This window comes from Pteropus alecto, unplaced genomic scaffold, assembly GCF_000325575.1.
Source record: "Pteropus alecto unplaced genomic scaffold, ASM32557v1 scaffold102, whole genome shotgun sequence".
In the NCBI taxonomy this organism is placed as follows: domain Eukaryota; kingdom Metazoa; phylum Chordata; class Mammalia; order Chiroptera; family Pteropodidae; genus Pteropus; species Pteropus alecto.
The window spans coordinates 2225-25272 of record NW_006432224.1 but is presented as its reverse complement, the minus strand read 5'-3'; the positions used below and the strand labels follow the sequence as shown (position 1 = coordinate 25272).

Genomic DNA, 23048 nt, shown 5'->3' with positions numbered 1-23048 from the left:
CGCGAAAATATGAGCTTAGATTTGGACATCGGAGCACAGTCACAAGGTGCTGGCTGTGCAGATACGTGAGGCTGAAGGTAGATTTCCACATCGAGAGGGATCACTGAAGCCATCGAGCTGGGGTGGAAGTGCCCCAGCCATGAGTGCCAAGCGGGGAGCAAGAAGCTACACGCCAAGGGCGGAAGGAGGGATACGGGTGGCGGGGAGGCCGTGAAAGAGCAGCAGGGCGAGGGTGGGGTGTGAGGTGGGGCGCGAAGCGGGGAGCCGTGCTGACATCACGGATGCTAGAACCAGGAGACTCCTGGCTGGGACTCAGGAAGCCTGAGGGCGCAGACAGGAACCTAGAGCTCATGCCCGCCACAGCAGAAAGGGTCCCTGGTGTGGCTCATCTGTCCTGAGTAACCTACAAAGAGTGACTGCAATCTCAGTAAAAATGCCATCACGGTTTGGTTTTGGCGAAGTAAGCAAGAACAGCCAGGAAAACTCTACTAAAACAAAATGCGACTGGCCCATGAATCAACAGAACAACGACATGGAACGAAAAATCTGGAAAGAGACTCAAATGTCTATGACCCAAGTGCCTATGAAAATTTAAGAATGAAGGGGTAGCTCAAAAAAAAAGGAAAAGATACACTTCTTTTCTCAAGAAACAGGGAAAACAAAAAATGGCGTAGATGATAGAGGCTCTATTCCTTCCTCAGGCGACCAAATCAAAGCTGTGACGGAAACAAGGAGCAGCAGCAAGGAAAAACCGCCTGGGATCTAGAGGAACAAGCCCTACAACTAGGGAGAAGTCCAAGAAAACACCCTGCAACGGCAGAAGAAACGTAAAATGGTGCAGCTGCTGTGGAATGCAGTATGGCAGTTTCCAAAAAGTTAAGCATAGAATTACCTCATAATTCCACTTCTAAGTACATATCCAAAAGAATTAAAAGCGGGGACTTTGATATTTGTACACGTGAAGAAAAAAAAAAAAAGAAAAAAAAAGAAAGGATGAGAATCAGTCATTCGGAAAAAGATAAAATTGGATCTTTTTCTCATGTTTTTTAGCTAGATAAATCCCAAATGGGTCAGCATCTTAAAAAAACCCTTTCAAGTATTACAAGAAAAGATGGGTGAACTTACTCGCAACCTGGGAGGGAGTAAATTGTAACTGCGGCTCAGGACCTATAAGATGGTTACCTGCAGGGGAAGGGACAGGCTGGGACAGAAACAGAAGCCAGGTTTCCCTCAAGCACCTTCGCACAAGTGGTTTCCACTCGGGAAACACAGCTGGTTCATCTAATTTAAACCAAAACTGAACCACAGCGGGGAAAGCAATTCCTAAAAGTGGAAAATACACTAAAACACACCTGACCGTTAACAAGTTGGCAGTAAATTCACGTGGACTTATTATTCCAAGTGACCTTGAAACGCAGGACTCTGACGTCTTGCAATACAGGAAGACAGTCACGGGCACATTTTAAACTCTTGTTGTTGTTACTGTTACTTTGACATTATCACTATTTATTATAGAACCAAAGCAATACTGCGTATGTTACTGGGTTAGTATGTCCTCAGAGGAGCAGAGATACAAAGGAAAGCCAGAAAAGTGAAACCACACACTGAAAGAGCCACACGAGCTTATGATTTGTTTTTCTCTTTCTACACATTTCCTAGCTCCATCCACTGCGAGAGCCCGGAGAGGGTGACAACCCAGGACCGATGGACACTCTGGTACCCAGATTGAGGGCTGTCAAAGCTGCCAGACAGCCGGGAAGCCGGGGCTGCTACTGATGGGAGAAGCACGGCGGCCTGGGGCAGGGAGCGTACAGGCCAGGCCTGGACGTCTGTCTTAACAGCAGGGTGCTCTCTGGGGTCCGTGAGGTCAACAGGGTCAAGTGGAGGGGTTCCCTCTGGGTCAACATGGGACAGTCTGAGCAACAGAAAAAGAATAACTGTGACAGACTGAAACAGATTAAAAACAGAATCCATGCACTTCCACTGATCTTGAAAAACCACCTTTCCTGGCCCTCTCTGGGGATTGCTGGGCACTCGTTTCTCATTATGAAAAGAACCTAGCAATTATGCTGCTCTTACTAATCACATAATTAATGAAAACTCTGATTTTATGGAAGAAAAAGAGGTAATTTAAAAATGAATAAAAATAAGAGGAGTTATTTTTATCCACCATTAGCAGCAGAGGGTCAGCAGTAGATGGTCACAACCCACATGGCCGTGAGGAAAGTAACGCCTTCACATGGATTAACCGCCATCATCACTTTTGAAAGTCCGCTCAGGGAAATGAGAAAAGCAGCCGAGAGGACATGGAGCAGGAAGATGGGCCAGTAAGCAGGCTGGCAGCTGAGTCTGCTCTGCAAAGACTCAGTGCCACCGACCCCCAGGTGACAGGGATGAAGGGCTGGCTACAACACGGCTGGGGACAAAATGACACAACAGTTCGAAAACATGCAACTTTGCCCACCAAGTGGAGGAATCTGTCCCCCACTCCCGAGCTTGGGATGGCCTGGGACGGCCTGGCCAACAGCGGCACGTGGGGGCAGTGAGGGTCTGCAGACCGGAGGGCTGCTCTGGCTGCCTCAGAGCAGCACCTGAGGCCACACACAGGGGGTGCACGGCGGCCGCAGGGCGAGACCCCAGAGCAGAGGGCAGTCCCGTGAGGGAGCCGCATGGTGCCATCGCATCGTCTCCCGGAGCTCAGAGGGCAGGTCACTAGCTACCCGCTGCCTCCACTGTCCAGTGTGTGCAACGCGTGAGCAGAATTCAAGTTGGCGTGAAGGTGAAATCGGTCACATATGTAAAACTTCAGAGAAAAGTTGATGGCGCATGGACAGTTTCACAGTATTTAAAATAAAAGGTGCCTCCCATATTTTACCGTGAACTGTCTTCAGGATAACGTTGTCCTACTGCTTCTTGAAGCTGCACATTAAGAAAAGACACATTTTGCCAGGTTTCCTTTTCTCTTATTTTATCAAAAATTGATGTGTAGAAGTCATACATGGTATCTCCACCTTCCATTAAAAAAAAATTTCTCATGGCCTGCAAGTACTCAACCAACCTAAATGGAGAGAAAAGAAGCCATCTAAGACAGAATTCTATCGATACCAGGTTTTATCTCTTACCATTTTTAGTGAAACAGGTTTACATTCTACATCTACTAAAATCAGAAATACTAACACCTCTTAAATACTGTGTTAATAATAAAAGTAGTGTATGTTTTACTTTAATCATCAGAAAAAAGTTGTTTCTGCAAAACGCAGAAAAGCAGTCACAAAAGTGTAACAAAGACAGCTAATCCAAATCCTACCATTCTTAGTGAATTTCCACTGTTAATATTTTGGAGTATTTCTTTACAATCTTTTTTTCTTCCGCATTCAAAAAAATATATATTTCTCACCAAATTATGTATCTTGCCTTTTAAGCTTTAAGAACATTTTACGTTATTTAAGTCTGTATAAACATATTTGTATGAACTTTATGCAGTTCACACACAATACAGACGAACCATCTTTATGGAGACGCCATAATTTAAAGAACTAGTCATCCATCACTAAGTAACTTCGTGTTTTTCCCTCTGATAACAAATTTTGTGATGGGCACTTATGTGCTACAAGCTTTTCCTGTTTTACTTCTGCAGTAAGTCTCAGAAACACACAAAGAATTAAATTTCACAATATAATGGAGAAAACATTAATGGTCGATTCTCTCAAAATAAAATTGTTTACTGCACATGTATTTCCTACTCTAATAAAAATTAACTTGAAATACAGGTTTTAAAATAATTTCAAGGACGTGTGGTTCCATAGGGTAGCGGTTAGCACGTCTGCTTTACACGCAGAACATCCTGAGTTTGCACCCGAGTGGAGCCACGGTCCATGGTCTACAGCCATGCCACCCTGAACAAGTCCGATGTCTGATCTCAGAAGCTAAGCACGGTAGGTCCTGGTTAGTACTTGGATGGGAGACTACCTAGGAAGCCCAGGTGCTGTAGGCATAAATAATAAAAAAGAATAATAAAAAATAAAATAATTTCAATTATTCTTAAAGTACAATAAACCACAACTACTTCCAAAATCACATTCCCTCATACCTATAGTCTCTTTTCAGCGTCTGCATGAGGTTTCCACAGCAGTCTCGATACTGCTTGTCAATATGAGGGTAGAGGCAAGATCTCAGCGTGAGTTCAAAAGTCTGGCACGTCACAGATTCAGATGACCTATCCATACACACATCTCCACCAGCAAATTTCGCGTGAAAGTCACTCTGTTCCAAGTACAACCTGTAACACAAAAATATCGGGCTTCTTTTTAGGAATCGCGCTCAACGGAATTCTCTTAAAACTCCAGAGAACCCCTCAAACCTTCAGTCTTGAAATCACCAACTATGACAGAATGAGAGAACCTCTCTTCTCAAATATACTTTGAGTAGACCCGTCACTCAGAGTCACTTCTGCATCCAGAATCAAGTGCTTTACATCTGTCTGGTCATCAGGGCCACTGTCAGTGAATGACGGGATCCGAAAACAGAGCACCGTGTGGGTACTAAGCACCTAAAAGCATCGAAGGGCCAAGACGCATTTTCTGCAGAGGGAGGGTCTGACTTGGCGTGTGTCTGATGCCTGCCCGTGACCAGACTCCGGAGCATCTCCGGTATGACTGACAGCCCTCCTCGGGGGCCTAGGGTGCATGATAAACTGTGGACTTTCACAAGCAACAAGGGGGAATACAAAGCTTCTGTGTTCACCTGAAATAAGTGAACACAGAAGCTTCAGGTATTCTCCTCCTGAGGAACAGACTACTGAGTTTCTTATTTGAAGGCTGGAAAGCCCTATGTGGCAGAGACAAACAGTTACTAAATATTGCAGATTCTGCCATTTTGAGCATCAAAGTCTTGCACTGTGCTTCACCTTGCAAAGTTGACTGCCAGCAGCGGGTCGTGCACATCGTCCAGCTCGCGGTGCCTTTCAGCGATGGACTGCATCCTCACCAGGCTCTCTCTGGCCGCCTGCTTCTCAGTGAGGGCCTGTGCCATGGCATCTTCTCCGTGCCGAAGACGTGACTGGACAGACTCCAGAAAAAGGGTATATAAGCTTTTTCTCTCTGCATCTGAAACAAAGAAGTCAGCTGAACTGTGCTCCAGTAAATAGCGTTAAGTGACATTAAGAAATATTATGCAATCTGATCTAACCATGGCCTGGTATTTTTCCTTGGGCCTATAAGAGTCTATCCATGTTTTCATTACCTGTATAGTGCAGTACGACTAAGCATTTTCACATCCGCTGTTAGCCATCTGCAAAGTTCACAGTTAAGCATTCAAAACACAAGCTAATTTTTCCTGAACAGAATGATATCGCAAGCAGGATGCGTGAAAGCTCAGTTACCGTGACGCTGGAGAGCACTACGATAACGCTAACAGAGGTCAGAGGTCATTGGAAAAACTCCCATCGGTGGCCCCGGAAAGCTCAAAACATTTTATTGTTCGGCCGAAAAGGAGATACTCCAAAGTGAAAATATTACTTGAAATACATACGATAATACAAATCAATCAACGTAACATTAAGGTGATTCAGAAACAAAACAACTAAGGGTCACAGAAGTGACACCAGGATTTTCTCGAAACCCATGATCAAGCGTGAACTGCTCACCAATGAAGCCCTATCTGCCAGGGTCATGGTCCTCGAGCGCTAAATGCTGCACGGCAGAAACGTCGGAGAATCGTTAACTAAAGGACCAGCCCTGAGGCAGTAAGAGCAAGGACTCACCGGGGGACTTCCCTGAGTGACAGGAGAGGCGCCCCAGTGCTGTGGGCCGTGCACGAGGGAGGGACCCACCTCTGGCCGTGGCCGGGCATGTGGCGCTCTCGGCCACCCGCAGGTTCCTCAGCAGCTGCATGGACTTGCCAGCCATGATGATCTGCTTCAGGACGGGCTTGAGGAAGGACACCATGGTGTGCTGCCTGCTGGGGGGCCCCTGGTCACTGCCAGAACTTGCACTAGCATTATCGCTCATTTTTTCTTCATTTTCTGTCTTTTCCGATACACTGTATAGCGTGTAAGTTGCATACCAAAAGTCTCTGTGATTTACTGGAACGTTTTTGTTTCTACAGGGATTCAGAAGAATTTTAAACTTTAACTTCTCCTCCTGAAACACAACGGTATACCTGCTCTAGCCTAGGTATGTTTTCCAGACACTCCTAACCACAGTAACACTAACGAATGGAAAAATGAAGGCATGTCTACGCAAAAGAGGAGACATTTTATCTGACGTTAGTTTAACGTGGAAACGTGGATAAATACTCTGAATGGTATAGGCAAATTTAAGGAAGTAGAAAGTTTCCTGAATTGAAATTAAACAAAATTGGACCGATTTGTTCTTCTTTGGAGGTAAAATAAAAGTCTGCCCATTTGCCATTTCCCGTGAAAGTAACCCCAGACTTCCACACCTTTTTCCCACATATTCTTAACCGGATGCTTTTAACAACGAAAAGACAGTCACTCATCACCCTCTAAGAACAGTCAGAACCCCATTTTTACAAAAATTCCCATGTGAGAGATGAAACAGGACATAATGGATTCAGTTAAAGAAAGGCCGGCTCGCCTACGTCCACGCCTTTCCCGGGCTCTGGGGACTTAATGTGACCTTTCCTGCGAGAGAAACGGCCAGACGGCTGTCAGCAAACACCACACATCCAAACGGGGCACGGTGACAGTGCCCACGGTTCTCTCCCCCAGTTTCTGTGATTCTGTTTAGGAAAATCGATTGACTAAAGGAGTAAAAAAAAAAAGAGTAGCCACTTCGGAAAAATATTGTCACATTTTTATAGTTTTATCTTGCTGATGATTTATAATAGGAATCACTGAAACCTTCTGTTGCCACCTAAATTCATTTTAATGGGTCGCAGTGTGCCTCGTACCACACCTACCAGCCCTCCATACACACGCTATCACTCGGAAATATAACTTGCTAAGAAAAGCTGTGAGCTGATACAAAACTTGGGAAAAGGTGTCTCTTGGCTGCCACCCAACGTGCTCTATAAAACGCAGCAGAACCTGCCGGTAGGGACAACACAGCTCGTCAGCGAACTGCTCCCCGCAGCAGCCCCGTCTGGAGCTCGCGGAAGCGCACGCCTTCAATGTGAGGGCCGCCCTCACCTCTGGATGATGAACTCCCTGGCGCCGTCGCACAGGCGCCCGTGTGCTATCCACTCGTCCACCGTCTGTAGATAGGGCCGCACCGTCTCCACCCAGAGAGAGAACAGCAGGGAGACCTGTGCGGAGCGAGCACAGTCCGCACTCAGATCTGCGTCTCTGCATAAAACGATCTCTAAACGCTTCCGAAATGCCTTTTACGAAGAAATCGGATGTCTATGTTTTTTGAAACCAAGGAAGAAGTTAAAAATCCAAAACATATGCTATAAAACCCTTATGAAAACTCGCAGAAACGTGAGGTGCCCATACCATCGGCAGTCCATGCCAGTGCCCTCTGGCATGGAGAGTCACCCAAGGACACGTTCTAAACTGGACAGTGCGGACTGGGACACGGTTACCCCAGCGGAACAGTGCAGCCACTGAGATTCGATTTCCTTCTGTTATGCTCCTCAGTAGGGAAACACTGGCATAGCTGAGAAAAATCAACCTCCTTTGCACTGACCTGCAGTACCACAATGGCGAGAAAGCAAAGGGAGCCCGACAAACTAGGAAACATACTGAAAATAAGTACCCAAAGGAACCTGCAGCTTTCCCGATCGGTCTCCAGTTAGATTTGTGTTTAATTGCGGTTAAAAAAAAAGGAAAGAAAAAGGAAACATAAAATATACTATCAACAATTTTTAGGTATACAGTTCATAGTGTTGTCTATCCACACTGTGGTAAAAACGGACCCCCAGGACCTTTTCAGGCTCAAAACTACGACTGTGAACCCATTAAGCATCTTCCCTCTTCTCCTCTCCCCCCGTTCCCCCTGGTGCCATCATTCTGCTTTGTTTCTATGAATCTAACTACTCTAGATGCCTCATATATTAGATTTGCGTTTTTATTCAAGAGAGTTACTGCAAATGCCTACAGAAGTCAGCTAGGTATTTTTCACATCTTGCTTTTAAGTTTTTGTGAACTTGAACATTATAATTTAGAAGCTAATGTAAAAACCCCACGCCATGATTTAAGTGCCGTTTTGACAAAGAGCTAAGACAGATGACCCACCACTCTTCTGGCTGGGCAGAATGGAGTCAGGCATTTTAGACAAGGGTCCCACATACGGTTTGCTCAGAGGCTTCTCCAACGCTGTCATATTCAAGGATGGCCTTGTACAGTGTGTTAAGTAGGTGAGATGCCCGAACGACATTCCGAGTGTCAGGTGGGACTTCTGCTACTCCAGTACTAAACACTTTGTGCAGAACCTTGAGCTGAGCCAGTCGAGGTGACAACTTCTCCACTACTATTGCAAGAGTTATCGTAGTGTCTGCAAATGTAAGAAATCAAACTCATTAGCATGGAAAAATGTCTGCATTCCAATGTGACATAAATGCCCAGCCACACGGAAAGGCATAGCAAACTGGAGGACGATGTGTTTAATCTCATATCACAGGAGATCAGTTTCCTTAAAGAAAAGAAAGGACAATTCAGCTGCAAAATAATGTGCAAAGAAACTGATGGTTCATGGAAAAGAAAATACAAGGGATTCTTAAACGTCCAGACACTTGACCTCATTTGTAATAAAAGAATGCAAATTAAAACTACACTGGGCAAATAAAAAACAGACGACAAGATACTGTTTTAGGGAGGGGAGGGTGAGAGGGTGGCTGACTTCAAAGCAGCGGCAAGATCAAGTACCCTTGCTGGTGGCACAGCTCTGCCCCTCAACGTGGAGGCGGTTACACGAATCTCCACGTGCGATGAAACGTCACACAACTATATGCAAAGGTTATCACTCCCTCCCCACAAAAAAGCAAGCACGTGCAAAACTGGTGAAACCCATGTCAGGAATGCAGGTCAATGAACGTATTATCCCAAAGCCAATTTCCTAGTTTTGATAACATACTATAATTACGAGAGATGCCACCACTGGGGGAAGCTGGGTGACAGGAACACAGGACCACGCTGCACTATTTTCTGAAGTAGTTGTAGGTATACGTTAAGGAGGAAGACGTATACACTGGGTCACCATTTTACACCTATCACATCTATTGGTGAAGGTCAAAAAGTCTGATACCATACTGTTGGCAAGAGCGCGAGGGAACAGGTATTCACGTACGCTGCTAGCGAGAGTGTCAAGTGACCGATCTGCACCTCCGTGGAGCACAGTGTGGTGAAACCCATCATAATTACACAGGCCATCGCATCCTGTGACCTAGCACTTCCACTCTTAAGAATTCACGCTACAGACAACGTGGTGCACGTGTACGATCACTTACCCATAAGCAGCTATCTCTGCGGCACTGCCGGAAACAAAGGTCAGAAACGACCTAAATGTCCATCGAAAGGGGATTGGTCTACAATACATCCATACAACAGAACACTCAATTTGTAAAAAAGAATGAGGAGGCTCTCTATATGCTGGTCAGATGATAAACCTCAACATTTAAGTTAAAAAACAACTTGAAGAGGGCAGCCAGCAGACTCCCAGGTGTGCGCACAGGAAACAGGAAATGGACGGCTTGGCGGCCTGTGGGGAGGGTGCTGAGCGCTCGCCTGCACAGCCAGAGCACAAGGAGACATTTTCACCATTCGTCTTTCAGCACCGTTTGGATTTTGAGAGAGATGAATGGCTGAAAATATACATTTTGAAATGAATGTATTCATGAGAATTACTTACTTGCCAGGTGATTTCCAAACCTGACATCGATTAATAACTTAAATGGCATTCGAAATGCGAGTTATGCATCTTAACAGTAAAAGCAAAGGAGAGATGTAAGTACCGTTATTGATGATACACTTCTCGATTTCTGTAAGTTCCTCTTTGAAACTAATGAAGTACTTGTACAGGGCCCACATGAAAGCCTGGTAGGTTCTAAAGGGAGCTTCAGGCAGCTTCTGAAGGCCGGAGCTGTGCCCAGGTAGCGTGCTGGCAGAGCTGTGCCCCATGACTTCATCGATGAACTCCTGGAGCCGATACACGACCTGGCCATACGCTGCCACCTGCTCCAGCACCGACCGTAGACAGCTCTACGGCAGAAGCAAAGTGCAAGTATTGACACTCAGTCTTCTATCAGCATTCGTATCCCCTCCACTGTAAAATATTTCTTTCCTGACTGTTTTGAACAGTGTACTTAGAAAACAAAGAAATAAAACCAATACTTTGTTTTAGATTCAAAGAGTAGTGTGAGCATTAATTTCTACAGAAAAACGAATTGTGGTTTATACTTTTTAAAAACATGTATCATGTAAATGCCCTATAGGCAAAAAAAAATTACAGTATGCAACTTTCCCATTATAGAATGACGGGGGGGGGGGAAGCAGAAAGCACACATCAAAACTAGGTATGAACATCGTAAGCAATACTAAAGAATTCTCTAAGCACTGGACAGGTGCACAACTTAACTTTGCCCTCTGGATCTTATATACATTTAGTCGTTTTAATACTGCAAAAGTTCTAAAATCATATAACTGCTGTTTACATAAACCCTGTTATTCAATTCTAATTATAATAAATACAAATAACTTACATGTGTCAAGTGAGTTACTGTAATGTTGTTTCTCACAGTTACCTTCCCATCTACCAACTGAAATATAAATAGCTTTTTTACCCCAGAAAGCAACCTGAAATGAGATAAAAGAGACGAACGTGTTTTAAGTTCAGGAAAATACTGACTACAATCACGACTAAGAAATGTTAGTGAAAGACTCAGACTTGTGGGGGTGGGGGAGGCAAGGAGATCAGAAAATTGGATCAGATGATCTTTTCACCTGAACCTTAAGACCCACAATGTTTCAGGATCATCTAACAGAGACGCTAACACACCCAAGCGGCCCCACAGACCTTCCCGTTCTCAACGCTAAGACCACCAACGTCCCACTTCCCGGCAGCGGACCCGGACCGGAGAGCTCTGTGTGGCAGCGCGACACCCTGCGTTTCTCATTTTCTTCTTTGTGGAAAGGAACACATCTAATTTCTTAGAGTCCTGCTTTCTGAGTATGGGCACAGGCGAACGTTCACTGAAACACTCTGCCTACTAAAAGCAGGAAGCGGCAAACTAGGAACCTCATTACAGACGCAGATGTCATAAAAGGGATGGTTTAATCTAATTAAACCATATGTTGCTATTCAAAACGGAAAACAAGAAAGTATATCGAAATCTCCCAGTCTCCACAGCTGAATCTGAGGTCTGGGCTTCCTGGTCCCAGTCCAAGTGCAGGTAATTCCCATTCACTTTTATTTTTCGTGCTTTGATATATACTTTTTTACTGACTTTTGTCTTTTCTCTCTCCTGACACTAGAATGCAGCCTTCATAAAGAGAGAAACGTCTGTCTTGTTTCTACCTTCGACCTTGGTGTCCAGCATAATGCCCGCCAGGCAGTGGGTGCTCAATAAATAAGTGTTCAACAAATACATGAACGAACACATGCAGCCCATACATTTGTCTGCAGACACTTGTCCAGTTCCAACTTGGCTTCTGCTAAGCATTCTCTGAGGTGGGGATCAGCCTGCAGGATGTTTACGAGGGGTGCACCTGGGATCGATCCCTTCCAGCTGCTGTCAATTCACGCTGGCCAAGTCTTGCTGCTCCTTGGGGTTGTGGACCATTTCCTCTTGGATCAGACCCTATTTGTTCCCAGCTAGATTATTCAGTAACTTAAAACTAGGTGGAGATTTAGTGTCCTATAGTGAAAGTGGGGTGGCTCCTGAGTAGTGGGAACTGCCCAGGGTTCACACCTAACAGCCGCTTCTAGTTCGCATGTGAAAAACCCCTGAACACGTTTCTTTAAAAAAAATCCCACATTCTGCTTCTCACTAATTAAGTCTTCTAGACTTTTAATTGGGTTAATAGGTCTTACCATAGGGTTTCCCGAATAACCTGCGTCTCAGTGACAGAAACTCTGTCGTCTGGAACGTATAACGGGTCGCTGCTGTACAAGTGTTGGTCCCTATCAGATAAGCAAACATCAAATGACAATGAAAAGCTATTCTCAGTAAAATTACCTATCTCCAAGAATACGTGCAATTTACTGGCAATTTGACCAGTAATCAATAAGCAAACAAACTTTATACAGGATTTAAATGCCTTCCCATTCACCCTCACAAATCAACTGAAATACTCTAGAACAGCGGTCCCCAACCTTTTGGGCACCAGGCATCTATGAGAATCTAACGCCTGATGATCTGAGATGGAGCTGAGGCGGTGATGCCAGTGCTGGGGAGCGGCTGCAGGTACCGCCGAAGCTTTGCTCACTCACCTCCTGCTGTTCAGCCTAGTTCCTAACAGGCCACGGACAGGTACCAGCCCAGGGTTGGGGGGCAGTTGGGGGGAGGCTGCTCTAGGAGAAGCACTTTCAGAGCGATTCTAATTGCTATGTTAATTGCTGCTTCAGTCAAAAGCTGAAACTATGTTTTTGTCAAAATAGTAACTATTTTTTGCAATAAGTTCACTGAAATGTCAGTCTGCTACCTAGCAGCTCGTGTGCCAGAGCCCAGGACACTGTCATCAAGCTCGCACCTGCAGAACTCGCTGACAGCGAGTGTCTCATTCTCATCCAGCTCCCACGACCCAACAGCACTCAATTCAGAAGCTACTAGGATACCTCTGTCCCCCACCCAAATGAGGTCAGTCACTCTGGCTCCATCTGGACTCCAGCAGAACAGAAGCCTTCACTGGGATCAGCACAAGGGTCATCGCAAAGCAAGAGGGAGCCATCCCAGCAGCGGCCACTCAGGCTGGCAGCCTTGAGCAGGAGGGCCCATCCGTCCCGCACTGCGCAGCCTCCGACTGACACTCCGCACAAGCTGGTGCCCTGGGGGCGGTCCGCTCAGGGCCGCAGATGGGGAGAGGCGGGGCCTCCTTCTGCATCTCCACAGTTCCAATTCCGGCCTGGACCCAGACTGGACGCCTGCCAGAGACTCAAGCTCCAGCAGTGCCGGCCAAAGTTCCTCCCATTAATAAATACATTAAATGAGAAATTTAGCTTCTTACCAGACAGCAGCTAAGTTGGAGTGCAAATGTAAACTATGAGGAAAGCTCGAGGACCGGGCTGTCCAGTACTGACGGACCACGTGCTGTTCCAGCCAGCTTCGGACGTCAGGCTCATCTACCGGAGGAAAGGTAAAAAGTTTCAGTTGTAAGAGCTGAGCAAAAAACACGTATCGACTTTGCCACAACATCTGAACTTATGACTCCATCAGAATCTTCAATAGGAAAAGGCTCTTTAAAATAACAGCTACCTGACAACAGTTACATGCAATCATTTATTTAAAACCATGTACAGAGAGACATATGTACAAAACTTAATTAGATGTCACTGGATAGAAAGTAAAAATAACGTTACTCAATTTTAAAATAACCCCACGAATAAAAAGACACCAACAGGGTATGTGGATAATTCGACAAGCACGAAGGAACCTGAAGTGGTTGTCAAAGCCTCTCCGGGACCAGCACTAAACTTTGAAGGATGAGATTTCTTGTACAGGTTGTTCCAGAAAACAAAAAAAGTGAAAGCTGCCTAACATTTTGGGAGACTAATATAACCTTGCAACTAAAACCAGATAAAGACGTAGTAGGAAAAGTAATTCATTGAAAAATAAAGATGAAAAAATCCTAAGTTAAAAACAGGCAAGACGACAGAGCAGGTGAACGCAGTGTGCGCCCCCGCCGTGACCACACCAAAATCACAACCAAGCTACGGAACAGCTGCCTTTGGGAACCACCTTAAGCCTAGCTGAACAGAATTCTTATAACTGAGGACATAAAGTAGTAGCCACGTAGACACTGGTAGGAGGGCATTTAAATGGCCCGGCCCCACACCCGCGTGTGGCTGTTAACAATCTGGAAGGTGGTGTCAGCTGCGGAGGCCCCCCGAGGAGTGAGGGGTCCCGGCCCCACACCAGGCTCTCCAGCCCAGAACATCAGAGATGGGAAGAGGGGTCCTCTCAATATCTGTGAAATTCAGCAGGGATTCCATCCAGGTGACACGAGGGAAGACAAGAGTCCCAGGAGTCCACTTAAAGCGCCTTAGCACAGACTCACTCGCTTCTGAACACTTGCTCTAAGCTCCAGGGAAGGAACAGCAGCTTGAAAAGCTCCAGGGACACACCGGGGTTGGGGCGGAGGGGGGGAGGGGAACTAAATTGGCTGGCTTCGAGGTGAACGCTGGAGGAGCAGCTTTCTCTCAGACAGAAGTGCTGGCAGAAGCCATTGTCCCTTTGCTGAGCCCTCCCCCACCTAGTTTGTACGTGCAAGTGGGTGCCACATCGGAGTCTCCATCAAGCTGCCTGATACTTTTCGCCCTGCTCTGGTGATTCCCTGAGACCCGACCCCACCCAACGTGAAGGCCTAAGCCGCTTCCAGTGACTTTTCCATACGAACAGCCTGTCTGCAGACTTTCCTAAAATCTCACAAGGTTCACAAACCCCTAATAAGCAGCATCTGGCCTTTGCAGGGCCCACACCTCTTGATGAACTGCCCCGAGCCTGGCACTAGTGGCAGCCAGCCTCATTCTGCAGCTTAGCCTCTCCCAGGCACCTCCAAGCCCAGGACAAGTGGCAACCATATGCAGATCACTATAGCTCACACCAAGTGGTTCTGGGCAGGGCACAGGCAGCAACTGACCTCGGCCCCTCCCAAGAGGCCTCAGAACCAACACACCCGGCAGCCAGCTTCAGACCACACCAGAGCACCACCCAACCACCTCCACAAATGACACCCCCAAAGGGCAGACTGGGGCCAGAGCCCAGCTGTAGCGAATCCTGCTTGGTAGGGTCAGCCCTGCACAACAGCTCACGGTCATGGCCAGTCCTCATGACCATCAGCCCGAGGGTCAGCCCCTCCCACTGACGTGCCAAGGCTCAACTACGGCAGGAGGGCACACAAGGGACACACCTGGAGCGCCGGCTCAAGTGACCAGGGAGACTGCACCACTGGTCTGTGTAGGACTCCTACGACGTGAGGCCACTCTGCACGACTGGACATAGAGCAGCTCTACCTAATGCACAGAAACAAACACGTGGAGGCAGCCAAAAAGGGGAGAAACGTGTCACAAATGAAAGAACAGGAGAAAACTCCAGAAAAAGAGCTAAATGAAATGGAGGCAAGCAATCTACCCGATGCAGCGTCCAAAACACTGGTTATAAGGGTGCTCAATGAACTTAGGGGAAGAGTAGATGATCTCAGTGAGAACTTAACATGAAAAGTTGGAAACCATACAAAAGAACCAGTCAGAAATGAAGAATACGATGGCTGCAAAGAAGACTCCATTACAGGAAATCAACAGCAGATTAGATGAAGCAGAGGATCGGCGCAGCGATTTTGAAGATAAGGTAACAAAAAAAAAAAACATTCGATCAGAACAGCAAAAAGGAAAAAGAATCCAAAAAAATGACAGTTTAAGGGAGCTCTGGGACAACATCAGGTGTTAGCAACGTTCGCATCCAAATTGGAAGTCCTAGCCACAGCAATCAGAAGAAATAAAAGGCATCCAAATTGGAAAGGAAAAAAACTGTCATTATTTGCAAATGATATGATACGATATAGAGAAAACCCTAAAGACTCCACTAAAAACTATCGGAACTGATAAATGAATTCGGTAAAGTAGCACAATACGAAATTAATGTTCAGAAATGGGTTGCATTTTTATACACCAATAACAAACAATCAGAAAGAGAAATTAAGAAAACAATTCCATTTATAATTGCATCACACAGATAGATAGATCAATGGAACAGAATCCAGAGCCAAGAAATAAATCCACGCTCTACGGTCATTTAATCTATGACAAAGGAAGCAAGAATACACAATGGGGTAAAGACAGTCTCTTCAATAAATGGTGCTTGGAAAACTGGACAATTACATGCAAAAAATGACACTAGATCGCTTTTTATACCATATACAAGAATAAACTCAAAATGAATTAAAGACGTAAATGTAAGATCCAAAACCATAAAACTCCTACAAGAAAACATAGGCAGTAAACTCTCTAACACTGCTCTTCGTAATATTTTTTTGGATATATCTCCTCGGGCAAGGGGAACAAAAAATAAGCAAATGGGACTACAGCCAACTAAAAAGTGTTTGCACAGCAAAGAAAACCATCCACAGAAGAAAAAGACAACCTACTGAATGAGAGAAGATACAACTGCCTACGATACAACTGATAAGGGATTAACAGCTAAAACTTACAGAGAACTCACACAACTCAACAACAGAAAAACAAACAATCCAATTTAAAAATGGGCAGAGAACCTGAATAGGCATTTCTCCAAAGAGGAAATACAGATGGCCAACTGACATATGAAAAGATGCTCAACGTCACTCGTCATCAGGGAAATGCAAATTAAAACCACAATGAGACATCACCTCGCACCTGTCAGAATGGCCACCATCAATAAACCAACAAACAAGTGTTGGCGAGGATGCGGAGGACGGGAGCCTCGTGCACTGCTGGTGGAACTTGGTGCAGCCACTGTGGAAAAGAGTCTGGAGGTTCCTCAGAAAAATTAAAAATATAGCCATCATACGACCCAGCAATTACACTTCTGGTTATTTATCCAAATATATCCAAAACGCTAACTTAAAAAGATCTATGCACCCCTATGCTCACTGCAGCAGTACTGACAACAGCCAAGATATGGAAGCAACCTAAGCGCCGATCGACAGGTGATTAAATTAAAAAGTCAGGATACACGTGTGCAATGTGATGTTAATGGGTCATGAAAAGGAATGGAATCTGACCATTTCTGACACCATGGATGGACCTAGAGGGTGTTATACTAAGTGAAATAAGTCAGACAAATATTGTATGATTTCACTCACATGAGGAATAAACAAAATAAACGAACAAAAACAGAAACAAATGCACAGCAAATAAATACTTAAGATCTTTACAAAGAAAGTTCCCAAACTCTAGTAAGACATACAAAAATTAGAAGAAATGTAGATATTTTCATAGTTTGGCTAAATCTATAAATCCAATAAAAATTCCAGCTGGATTTTTAAGGAACTCGCCGTAGTGCTTCTAAATGTCTATGGTAGAATAAAAGTCCACAAAAAGGTAAGCCAGTCTGGAAAAAGAGTAAAGGAGGTGAGGGGGAAACTGGCCCTCTCCTTGTTGAGACATATTACAAAGCCGTATGAATAAACACAGTCGTTCCTCGGCAACTCACCCTAAGGAAGAGCGCCGAATATTCAGAAATAAATATTCAGAATGCCATAATAACAGAACCGCAAGGCAATGTGGAAAGAATGGACTATTCGCTAGATGCTCATGAGCTGGACCCTTGAACTTCACTTCATATGTAAGATGGACCCAGAGGTCACAAAAGCTCTAAACCCAAAATATAAATGAGCAAACCGAAGGAAAATACAGGGGAATGTTTCCGCAGAGAGAAATATCGAGACTCAAATACTACCCACACTGTGAAAAATCCACAAATTTGAAGAGACTACAATATCTTTTAAAAGGACACATTCTGTTTTAAGGGTACCACACAACATGTAAAGTCAGGTGAGTGACTAAGAAAAGATCACCGCAACATCTAAACCCTAGGAATCTATCTGGACATACAAAGAACCCTGAAGAGTGAGGTGGACGCGAAGGACAAAAAAACTCAGAAGAAAAGCCAGCAGAGGGCGTCAGTAGGCACTTCCCAACAGGGGCAGGGCTGAGAGCCAGGGGGACCACATGCACTTATCACTAGCGGTCAGACGGATGCGAATGCCAGCAGCCGTGCCCCTGAATCAGAGGAGGACCAGGTCCCTAAGGCACGTGGCGACAGGCAGAGGGTACAGGCGGCTCAAGGCCTGTCCGCAGCATGGAGAGGACAGAAATGTGGTGTTGCGAATGGCAGTCTCCGCAGCAGTTAGCAGTGACGGAAGAGGCGTTCAGAGTGACATGGGCAGAGTGCCACCCAGAGGAGCAGAGCCAAGCTCACGGACAGCACCGTCCCAGCACGCAGTGTACACGCAGAGCGACCGACAGGGTGCACTGTACAAGAACTTCGCATACGTGAGAACACCAACATCCGCGCCGTCAGGCACGTGGGCCTACGCTGGGCCGACAGAGGAAGGACAATGGAGTGAGAATCAAAGAGTGGGGCAGATGTGCTAAACGAGACCACAGGCCCTGCAGGACCCAGTGATGACGTGCTCTGAGCTGATAATCCACGTTCTGTCCTAAAGTTCCCAGTCAAGAATTAGAAAGGAAGGAATGAAGAAAACCAGAAAATCATTAGGATGCTAAAATCAGCTTTAACTACTTTGTGGCCATTTGGCAAGGTTCAAGTACAGTGTGCAGGGCCTGGTCACAGACCCAGCTCCGGGGGCTAGTGCCACAGCTCTGTGACCAGCAGGAAACCCATGGTAATCGGGCCTTTGTTTTCTGTCTACAAAATGAGAAGCGGGTTAGACAGCTAATCTCTCAGGCTGCTTCCAGCCCTTTCTAGATTCTTCCAAGTCATACTTCTTCAGTAAAAACTGAAAAAGCAGACAGGCAAATTTAAAATTAAATCGTATACATCTTTTCCTTTTAGTTCCCAATTTTAGCAAAGTTAATCCTTCTCCAATAAGAAAGTAAACTAAAACATTTAGGATTAGCAAAGTTCTCAGAACAAAACTGCCCTCAAAATCCCTTTTTGACATGAATTCTGTAGCGCTACTTTTTAGGTACTGCAGATGTAACACGAGCTTAGCAATATCTTAACAGACATGGACCTGCCTTTCCTTCCAGGGGATTCTTCCGTTAGAAAGGGTGCCAGCACCGGACAACACACAGTACCTCTCCAGAGGACACGAGGCCCTGGTTTTCTGCTTTGATCCTGTTCTTCTAACGGCGTCCTATCCACCTGAATCCCAGAGTCCTCTCTGCTTAAGGGCTGTGGGTCATCTTCACCTTCACTTTCTTCAGACCAATTCTGATTAAAAAAGGAAGCGTATAGGGCGTATAACATTTGAAGCTATTTGTATTAAAAGACGAGGACAATTTCAGAAGAAAGGCAGAAACTATACCAAACAAAACTTTTTCTAACTGTCTTGAGAGTTGCTACAGAATGAAATTATTTTGGGTGGCAAAAATCCCAAGATTCACAGTTCCTTAACGGGTACATTAAGGGTACTCATTCCGTTCAACTTCCCAGTACTAATGACTTGCTGCAGAATCTTAATAAATCTTTCATGACAAAGTACTCGAATTTACTGAAGAGTTTTATTACTCTTTTATTTAAGATGCTGCAGGGCAGAAGGACCCAAAAAAGCCATCTATATAACTTGGCACATGCTTATATTTTCAGTAGCAAAACTACTGCCACTTACTGACCGGTGTGTCTACATTCGGACTAAGGTCGACTTCTTCACCTTCCATCAAGTATTTTCCCCAGTCAAAATCATCTTTCTTTTCTAAAATGTAACAAAAGAATCTTATCAGCTTTATCAAAAATAAGTGGGAAAAAACTCAAAACTATAGGAAAAAAAGTCTAACAAAACTCAAAATAAAATGCACTTAGGAAATGAAAGTTCAAAAACACTGAAACAGTCAATAATTTGATAGTCTAATACATTTTAAACTGTAATTTTTTTCATCTTCAAAAGTTAATTTCTTTATGTAATTCAAAGTTTAATTTACAAAGTTAGAATTTCTGTTTTAAATGAAAATCTGCAATTGTAATTGCATCCGATGCAGCAGAAATATTTGTTTCACACATTTTTACGTTTCATAAAATCAACGTCTAGTAACTAAGCGATACAAGTAATTTCTATTTATTTGCTATATATTAAAGCATCTGATAACGTACCCACTTCTTTATCTCTTGGTGTTTCCACATAATTGCTGTTTGATGGAGAATCAGACAGACACAGAAGAAGTGACAGTATTGAATAATGTGCATCTGTCTTTAAAACAAAAAATGAAGAGTATGAATCACTGAGGTCGGTAAGAGCTTTTTAAGGTAGTTTGAATAAAGAAAAGATAATCCCATGACAGTTATGTCCCCAAGTTTTTCCTAGTTCGAGAAAACATGAATTATACCTAAATAAACCCTAATCTCTAGGAATATGGTTTCACTGTGTTCGGGGAGGGCCACTGCTAGAGGCATACAGAGAAATGATCAAAGATGACAATGAAAAGGTCAAAGTAGGAATGAGAAGGGACAGTTTCCTTTAACTATTCTGCACAACACAGGTATTTTCACGGGTGTAGATTAAGCTGAGGTCACGGCATCTGCCTGACCAAACCGAGTGCAGTACCAGAATCTACGGAACGCAGTCGCCACAGACTAACAGTGCCTGCCATGCACTAGCTGCTCTAAAATGGTTCGCTATTATTTTTAACATTAATATTATTGTCACAGGATCTACTTATTAAATTTTACAGTTTGCGCAGAAAGCTACACAACATTTATCACAAAGAGATCTAAGAAAATTTGTCTCCTTCTCTCTAAGTGGTCTCTGTAGGAACCATGCACGGAAGTGCACTTCCAACCCTTGCAGAGGGGTTCGGAGCACTGCAGCTCTCTCTTTTCAAGAAAGACTTTTATGGCCCTTCCTTAAATTATCTGAAGCTCTCTTCCTTAGGACACCAATTCCCAGAACGCAGACCAAGGGAAAGCCTGTCGATAATAGAATACGCCGTAAGAGGTCGCCCTGAAGATTAAATGAGTTAACATACGTGTGCAAGAAAGGCTTAACTCTGGAGGCCTACGCTGCCCAAACTGTGAATATCTCCAAGGTCTTCAGGACTGGCCCTTGCCTGGCTCCTGAGAGAGAACCCGAACCCTTGGACTACCCTGAGAAGAGGGTTTCTGCATGCTGGAGGCTTTGGTCCATGAACCAGGCAGTTTATGCTAACGATGCGACTTGTGATGAACGCTTTTCATTCGCCTGCGGTTCTCAGTTTGACCGCAGTTTGGGAAGCCATGACTAAATATGAAAGTGCTTAGAACAGCACCCAGCATCTAGTAAGCACTATTTAGGTCGTTCTTATTACCAGGTGCGGAGAGCCATTTAAAAGATTTAAGATACCCAGGCAGTGCCATTGTTTGTGCCAATCTCTGATCTCAATTTCACAGGCTGGGGCTCAGAAGATGATTAAACAAGAGTTTGCGGTCTCTTTCATCTCAAGTCTGAGGCACACTGGGTTTCACGGCAATACTTCAGTCAGTTTCCAGGGGATTCTGCTCTAGATCGTGAACAATTCTAAAAGAGAACGAGTGTGTAAATATTTTTTGTTGTTGCTCAACAAAATTTTTTATTAAAATTATTGGGATGCCATCAACAAAACAAAAAGACGACTTACTGACTGGGAGAAGATATTTGCTTATGGAATATCTGACAAGGGGTTAATATCCAAAATATATAAAGAACCCGAACAACTCAACGAGAAAATAAACAATCCAATTAAAAAATGGGCAGAAGACCTGAATAGATATTTCTCCAAAGAGGGCATACAAATGGCCAATAGACATATGAAAAAATAGTCAAGATCACTAGTCATCAGAGAAATGCAAATTAAAACCACAATGAGATATCAGCTCACACGTGCCAGAATGGCATCATTGATAAATCAAAAAACAAGTGCTTGCGAGGATGTGGAGAAAAGGGAACCCTCGTGCACTGCTGGTGGGAACCTGGTGGTGCAGCCACTATGAAAAACAGTCTGCAGGTTCCTCAAAAAATTAAAAATGGATCTACCTTTTGACCTAGCAATTGCACTTCTGGGTATTTATCCAAAGAAAACCGAAACACTAATTCGTAAAGATCTATGCATCCCTAATGCTCATGGCAGCACTACTCACAATAGCCAAGATACGGGAGCAATCTAAGCGCTCATCAACAGACGACGGGACAAAGAAGTTGTGGTTCATGTATACAATGGAACATTACTCAGTCGCTAAAATAAAATGAAATCTACCATTTGCAATGACTTGGACGAACCTAGAGGTTACTATGCTGAGCAAAATAAGTCAGAGAAAAATAAATACCATATGATTTTACTTATTTGTGTAATCTAAGGAACAAAAAGAACAAAAAGAACCCATGAATCAAAAACAGACTCGCAAATACAGAGGACAATCTGGTGACGGCCAGAGGGAAAGGGAGCTGGGGAGCTGGGAGGAAGGGGTGATGCGTTAAAGAAGTATCAATTAGTAGTCGATAAGATGGTCACTGGGATGGGGAGCACAGCACAGAGGAGGGCTGTGTGCAGAGCCAGAGGGAAGATGGAGCAATCGGGGGGATCGTTTCGTAAACTATATAAACGTCTAAGTGACGTAATGTGTACTAGAAGTTAATAATAAAATAAAATGCTAAAAAAATTATTGATGTGACATTGGTTAATAAAATCAAATAGGTTTCAAGCGTACAATTCAATAACATGTCATGTATATTGCGCTGTGTGTTAAATGTTTAAATAGTAACAGAAACAAGATGACAATAATCACTGGAAATGGCAAACTAGACAACAGAGATCTCACAACGTGACGCACACCTTTACTTCCTTTATGCTTGGAAGGGAGGCGTTGAGAAACTCTTCAGTTAATCTCTTCCAACTGGCAGCTTTGCTGAGATCAGAATGAATGATGAATTTTTCGTAAATTCTAAAACATATTTTTAAAATGACAGTTATAAAGCTACAATAATAAAAAGATCTATAAAACAGATATTTCGGAATATGTACATATACACACACATATAAAACCGACTTACCCTTCTATTGTCTTTTCTACTTTGTGGCTGTTGACATCCAAAAAACGGTGAAATCTAAACGACAAGATGTAATTTTGGCACGTAGCTAAGTAGACTGGTATCACTGCCCGCCATATGCCCCCAAACACCCTCTACTCAGCTATACTCAGGAATGCGCCTCTCTCCCAGGATCACCTCCACCATGTAGGCAAAGCAACCACTGAACCTCAAAGAG

At 44.3% G+C, this 23048-nt stretch overlaps 1 protein-coding gene across 1 annotated transcript in view; it reads right to left on the bottom strand.

The window, feature by feature from the left end:
* TUBGCP5 (tubulin gamma complex associated protein 5) overlaps positions 1–23048 on the bottom strand; it is a 32076-nt gene that overhangs the window by 7453 nt on the left and 1575 nt on the right. Inside the window, exons 2-16 of the mRNA XM_006907072.3 lie at positions 22835–22888; positions 22617–22725; positions 19927–20023; positions 19452–19531; positions 18915–19050; positions 13124–13238; positions 11991–12080; positions 10660–10753; positions 9913–10159; positions 8254–8456; positions 7151–7266; positions 5831–6099; positions 4907–5105; positions 4091–4279; positions 2876–3058 (exon numbers count right to left, since the gene is read on the bottom strand). Of these exons, the coding sequence (XP_006907134.1) occupies positions 2876–3058; positions 4091–4279; positions 4907–5105; positions 5831–6099; positions 7151–7266; positions 8254–8456; positions 9913–10159; positions 10660–10753; positions 11991–12080; positions 13124–13238; positions 18915–19050; positions 19452–19531; positions 19927–20023; positions 22617–22725; positions 22835–22888 (2181 nt within the window). The remainder of the gene's footprint in view (positions 1–2875; positions 3059–4090; positions 4280–4906; positions 5106–5830; positions 6100–7150; positions 7267–8253; positions 8457–9912; positions 10160–10659; positions 10754–11990; positions 12081–13123; positions 13239–18914; positions 19051–19451; positions 19532–19926; positions 20024–22616; positions 22726–22834; positions 22889–23048) is intronic.